The sequence below is a fragment of the Equus asinus genome, chromosome 8 (assembly GCF_041296235.1).
Source record: "Equus asinus isolate D_3611 breed Donkey chromosome 8, EquAss-T2T_v2, whole genome shotgun sequence".
Lineage (NCBI taxonomy): Eukaryota > Metazoa > Chordata > Mammalia > Perissodactyla > Equidae > Equus > Equus asinus.
Window position 1 is genome coordinate 26,518,578 of NC_091797.1, and position 5,677 is coordinate 26,524,254.

General features: G+C 54.9%; 1 protein-coding gene across 1 annotated transcript in view; it reads left to right on the forward strand.

Moving 5' to 3' along the window:
• BTBD9 (BTB domain containing 9) overlaps window positions 1-5,677 on the forward strand; it is a 381,549-nt gene extending 375,872 nt beyond the window's left edge. The window contains exon 11 of the mRNA XM_014830910.3: window positions 7-5,677. Within this exon, the coding sequence (XP_014686396.2) occupies window positions 7-204 (198 nt within the window). The 3' untranslated portion in view covers window positions 205-5,677. The remainder of the gene's footprint in view (window positions 1-6) is intronic.

Consider the following 5,677-nt stretch of genomic DNA (forward strand, 5'->3'; position numbering starts at 1 on the left):
TCCCAGGTGTTCCACTGTGTCCACTTTGAGTGTCCGGAGCAGCAGAGCAGCCAGAAGGAGGAAAACAGCGAGGAGCCGGGGACCGGGGACACCAGCCTGGCCGGTCAACAGCTTGACCCCCACGCCCTGCAGGCCCCCAGCGGCAGCTCGCTGCCCTCCAGCCCGGGCTCCAACTCGCGCTCGCCCAGCCGGCAGCACCAATAAAGGAGGCATGCAGAGGCGAGATCCACTGTCCCCCCAAGCAGGGATCTTTCTGACTGCCCCCCACCCCCCAGAGGAGCAGACCTGGCTGCAAAAGCTGACCCAGAACAGGTTTTCTCCCAAGGACAGAAAGGGGCTGCATTGTTCTCCTCAATTTGTTCAAATCAGGCTGGTCTCCAGGGGGAGAAAATGGGTCTTCAGTCTTCATCAAGCCCACCAGTAACACCCTACCTCTCTAATCTAAGCCAGGCAAGGGAACAGAAGGAAGGCATAGACAGGCCCTCAGCGGAATACTAAACAGCACGTGAATGCTCGAATGGAAGAGTATCTCTCTGTCCTCTGTTACCTAGAGGCACCCTTGAGGAAATGGGTTTCGTAGAGTGTTTACTGTTAGGAGCACATTGTCCTGGCAACTAAATAACTTTTTATTTCTTTTAGTTATTTTCCACTTGCTGAATCATAGGAGTTCCAGATCTTGTTGAAATGCTCAAACAGCAAATCACTTGTTTTAATCCCTTTTGAGCTCTAATTTTCCTTCCCTAGTTTGGAACGTGTAAGCGTGGGGTACAGCCGAGAAATACTGTGCACATCTCCTCAATGAGGCTCTGGTGCAGCTCAGTACGGCACCTGACAAGGAAACCCTTTGAGGAAATTCAACAAAATGCACAATGAGCAAATCAACCCACGGACACTGGAGTTAATAATCACTCGAATTGCTGAGTTATTAACCTGTCATTCCTGAAATGTATCCAGCCTTTAAGCTTGGGAGGCTGACAAGGAAATAGTTATGATGCCACCTGCTAATTTAAGGTTCAGAATTACATGTATATAAATCTCTACCAACTGTCGGTTGGGCGGGACCTGCCCGGGAACGGCCCCAGGTTAGCCGAGCGGTCAGTGTTGGGAATATAGGGCCGGGCCTTTGCCGCACGTGTGGCTGATTGGTGGTTGCTGTGTTCCCCCAGACCCCAGTACTCAACCCGGGATTGGAAACAAGCGGGTCTAAGAGCTCTTCTCCTAATCCTCATCAAAACGATCTCCTCTGACTATGTAGCTGAGTCTGGCTCCGCTATGTCTCAGTAATTTGCAGTCCAGTGCTAACTGCCTTTGTAACTGGATCAGATTCTTGTCTGGCTTTGCTTATCTCCAGAGTTTCCTGTTGGCTGTTGGTGGCTGTCGCAGTCAGCTCCACATGAGGCCCCCCAAGTGAGCAGCACGGTGTCCCTGAGTCCTCCACACACAGGCTCTAGTCCTCTGCGTGCCCTATGACCTCGCTTAGAAGGAGGGGTGGGGTTTACGGGGAGTGGGCTTTCTTTCTGGTCCTTTCTGGTGTCTCAAAGACACGTTGGTTGTGGGTGTACAAAGAGCCAGTGGGCCGACTGACTAAATGTCTTCTCCTCGCATAACTTAGTTTCTAGTGAGTTTCAGTGTTGGAATGATAGGGTGGCATCAAACTGCATGAACGAAGAGGAAGGTGGTCTTTCTGTTCACACACAGGCCGGGAAGGAGATAGTCCTGGGGGAGGAGGAACCGCTGGGCCAGCCTTCTCCCCACGTCCCCAGAGCTCCGAGAGTCTCCCTCTGTGCCCTCAGCTCTCTGCTCTCTGTCCACTTCTCCACTGTGGGCTGGGCGGAACCCCTGAGGGTGCCAGGCATTTCCCAGTGGGAGGGGCTCCTGTAGCAAATGGCGGTGCCATGGCTCACAGTGAGTGGCCGCCCTCCATGGCTTGGCCGCTGCCTCTGTCAGCATCCAGCCCCCAGTCGCCAATTAGCGCTGAGGATTCCTGCCGACTCAGCACCTCCTTCAGCAGTGTACTCGCTGCCCCATGGGGACAAGAGGAGACAGAGAAGTCAGAGCGAGGGCGGAGTTCACATGTCTCGAAAGTATCATGTATTCAAGGGCTTCTTTTTAAAACTTTGAGGTCACCTGTCCAGAGAGGAGCCCCTAGGCTTGGAGGCCAGCACTGCTGACCTGCGGAAATGGGGAGTCGGCTGGGAAGGATCTGGAAGAGTTGACCCCACCCTCTATCTCCAGACCTTTCAGTTCCTCTCCCCACGCAGCACGTGTCGCCGTTCTAGGCACAGGTAACTAAGTGCCAGCCTGGCAGCTCAGCTTCGGGTGGCCTGCCTCCTCCCTCGCATCTCCTGTGAACTTCTGATTTGGGCAGCTGGAGGGCTCTTTCTGTATGCCTGGCTGGGTCAGGGCCCTCTGGAGGGGGCCTGGAGACCCCAGTGGAGTGTGTCACACCAGACACTCCCAGGACAAGGCCTGGGTCTCCAGGGAATGAGGGATGAGTGGGCAGCCAAGAAGAAGTCCCCAGGTGACTGGCATTCTCCAGAGCCCTGGCTGGTCCCAAGGAGGACTTCTGCCCTGGAGCAAACTGGACCAAAAAGGCCCCAAAACCTGAAGAGACCAAGGGAGCCAAGTGGGAGTGCAGAGGCTGAGACGGCGGGTGCGCAGCTGGAGGGTCCCCAGCACCCTCAGGGTCTTCAGCGCAGCAGAGGGTGGAGGCGGTCCTGCTGGGAGCTGTGGGTGTGAGGAAGGAGACGCCAAAGCTGAGCAGAGGGGACAGGGGCAGGAGGGCACAGCCCGTGTGGTGTCTCGTTTGAGGAGGGGTCAGGGGAGGCCAGACTCCCAGCAGAGACAGACAGAGGGGGCTTTGTTGTGATGCTGCTTCATTACAGACTGGGAGATGACACCTTGGTAACCAAGCCTAGCTCAAGAAACAACACTGCAGAAACCCCTGCTCTTCGTTTCAGATCATGTTTTTTGGGAGAGTAAAAAACAAATTCTCTGGGGCTTTTGGGGAAAGCCTTCAAAGCCACCTTCGGGCACCTCCTGGGAGGGTCGGGTAGGGCGGCACTGAGCACATCAGGCGACGCGTGTGCCCTGTGGGGCGTGTGCTAGGCAGGATGTGTGCTAGGCAGGATGTGTGCCCGGCAGGTTATGTGCCATGAGGGGCTGGCGCCCAGGTCAAGGCGCCTTAAAGGTGGGGTTGCTGCTCAGCACTTTGGACTCGAGACAGGTGTAATAGTATAACACACACACAGACACACTGTCCCATATTCTTAGCGCTTTTTCTGTTTTTCTTCTGGTTTTAGTTAGAACCATGGGCCCATCATGGATGTGGGTCTCTTTTCAATTGCTCTTTAAATTGTCACTTTTTTAATCTTATTAAATGAAGTGTCAATTCCTGACAAATACATTAAAAGTGTTTTATTCCTAGAAGAACTGGGAAAAGAAATTATTTTCAGCAAGAGTGGGATGTGTTTGTTAGACTGACTCCTTGGCAAAAAAAAAAAAAGAGTTCTCAAATTGTGCAAAAAATTGCTCAGTAGTTAAGCTGTCGCCCCAATTGTCAAACTGCTGTGCTGACGGCGCCAACCCAGTCAACTTCACCTTTTTTAATTTAGATGATAACAAAACAGTAATCACTTACTCTTTCTAGAGACTCGGAAAAAAGGAGGGTGTGATCTGTGATGACAGGCAGAGCCTCTGAGAGCCGAGGCCACTTGGTCATGGAGAGAGGGACGCTCCCCACTGCCCGCCTGACTTCAGAACCTCCCTCTGGACAAAGATGTCCAAAGAGGAGAAGAAAATTAAATTTGTCTCCTTCCAGGGGTTTTTCTCATTAAGGTTTGCTTTTCGGCGTTATCATCTTAATCCTGCCATCCGTGCAGGTGGCCGGTTCCTCTGGATACTGCCCCGGTGGCCAGGGGAGCGGGCCGGGCAGGGCGCCGGCCATGGCCGTGGCTGCAGTGGTCAGGCCAGGCTCCATTTACTTTTGCAGCTGCAGCTGTCGATCCTGTGTGTTTGTCCTGAGAACAGCTCCAGCAGGAGTTCAGTGCTCATTAGGGGCCCTAGGGATTTAAAATACAGGTCATGGTTCTGCACCACCATGGTTTTATTATTATAATATTAAATTAGAAGTTATCCTGGTGCCTGGTGTCTGCTCAGGAGTTTCTGGAAGAGGGGAAGGGACTGGTTTAGACAGCATGCAGGGCAACTAGGATGCTTCCGCTTCTCCGCGAAGTTGCCCCGGTCATCCCTGGATACTGTCCAGGGTTCTGAGGCCCGGCTGTATGCAGAGAATGGATGGAAAAGGCGGCGAGAAGCATTTGGTTGGAGGGCAGACTGGCTTCCGATACCCCCGGGGCCTGGCCCCTCGTGGGGCTGTGGGAGCAGAGAGAGGACATGTGGTTCTGCTGGTTTCCATCAGACTGGCCAGGGCCCATGGCTTCCTGCTGCGCCTGGGGTCTCACCCGTGCAGACCTGGGGAGCTGCTTGGGTGACTGCACGCCCCCCAAACACCCCACATCCCTTCAGTCCCTGCTGCACCACTGCGCGCCGGAGCCGCCCCATTGCAGAGGTGGGGAGCAGGAGCACAGAAGAGCCCCCACACGCACCTTGTTTGGAAATCACTGTTCTACCTCTTTTTAAATTACTCATTTAAAAATTAAAGTAATAACACTCATGGAATAACGTTCCCACCAAGCAGAGGGGGCAAGAGTGCCCTCCCTCTCATTGTGGCCCCCAGTCACTCCTGACCTGGACCTGGCTCGTCAAGACCCGTGGCAATGTGCCCCAGCCTCTGCCCCCAGCATCCGTCCCACCAGCACCCTGGCCTCTCCCAGCCCGAAGGGGTCCTCCCACTCCATCAGGTTAGTTTCTTGTCTTTTCACAGAACTGAAATATTCCACCAGAGGCCTCATGGCCTGAAGACTCACCATCATCCACTTGTAATTCACTATAAAAGTCTTGAGCATTTAGCATTTGCATCTTGAGTATGTACAGCCCTGAGCCCAGGAGGGTGAGGAGGAGGCCTAGCGCCCTACCCCTGTCTCCACTATTGTCTCCTGCTCCGCCATCACTGCAGCTGGGACAGCTGAAGAATGCCACCTTTGAGAGCCAGTGGATGGTCACTCCGTCCCACGTAGAGGTGGAAGGTCCTGAAGCAGAGGCCCTGGGCCTCTGCACAGAGCAGACAGCGCTACCCTGAGCAAAAGGCGTGGAGGGAAGTGGGAAGGAGGGTCTGCGAGGCCTGCAGGGTGGGGATCTGGGCCCTGGGCCTGGGTTTCCGTGGACACCCTGGGAACGCTGGTGACATTGACTGTTACAGTCTCACCAAATAGCCGCCTCCTACCAAGTGAACCCTGGGGTTTGTGGCCTGGGAAGGTGAGGGCGCCTGAGCAGCAGTGGGGTAGAGGGGACCAGTCTGTCAAGGTCGCCATGCCCGTCCCTGGGCGGAGGTAGCCTCCACTTTCCACCTTGGGTGCACAGAGCAGGCTGGTCCTCTCCATGGTTGCTTCTAGCCCCAGATTCCCGGGTTTGTTCCCAGTCCACCCCTCCTTCCACCTGGGGCCTCAGGGTGGGGCAGTGCCCCAGCCCAGCTTCTACAGGAGTTGTTCCCAGAGGCCTGCCCCAGGCAACAGGGTCTTGCTGGGCCCCCCAGCAAGGGGCTCACAGGGTTGATGGG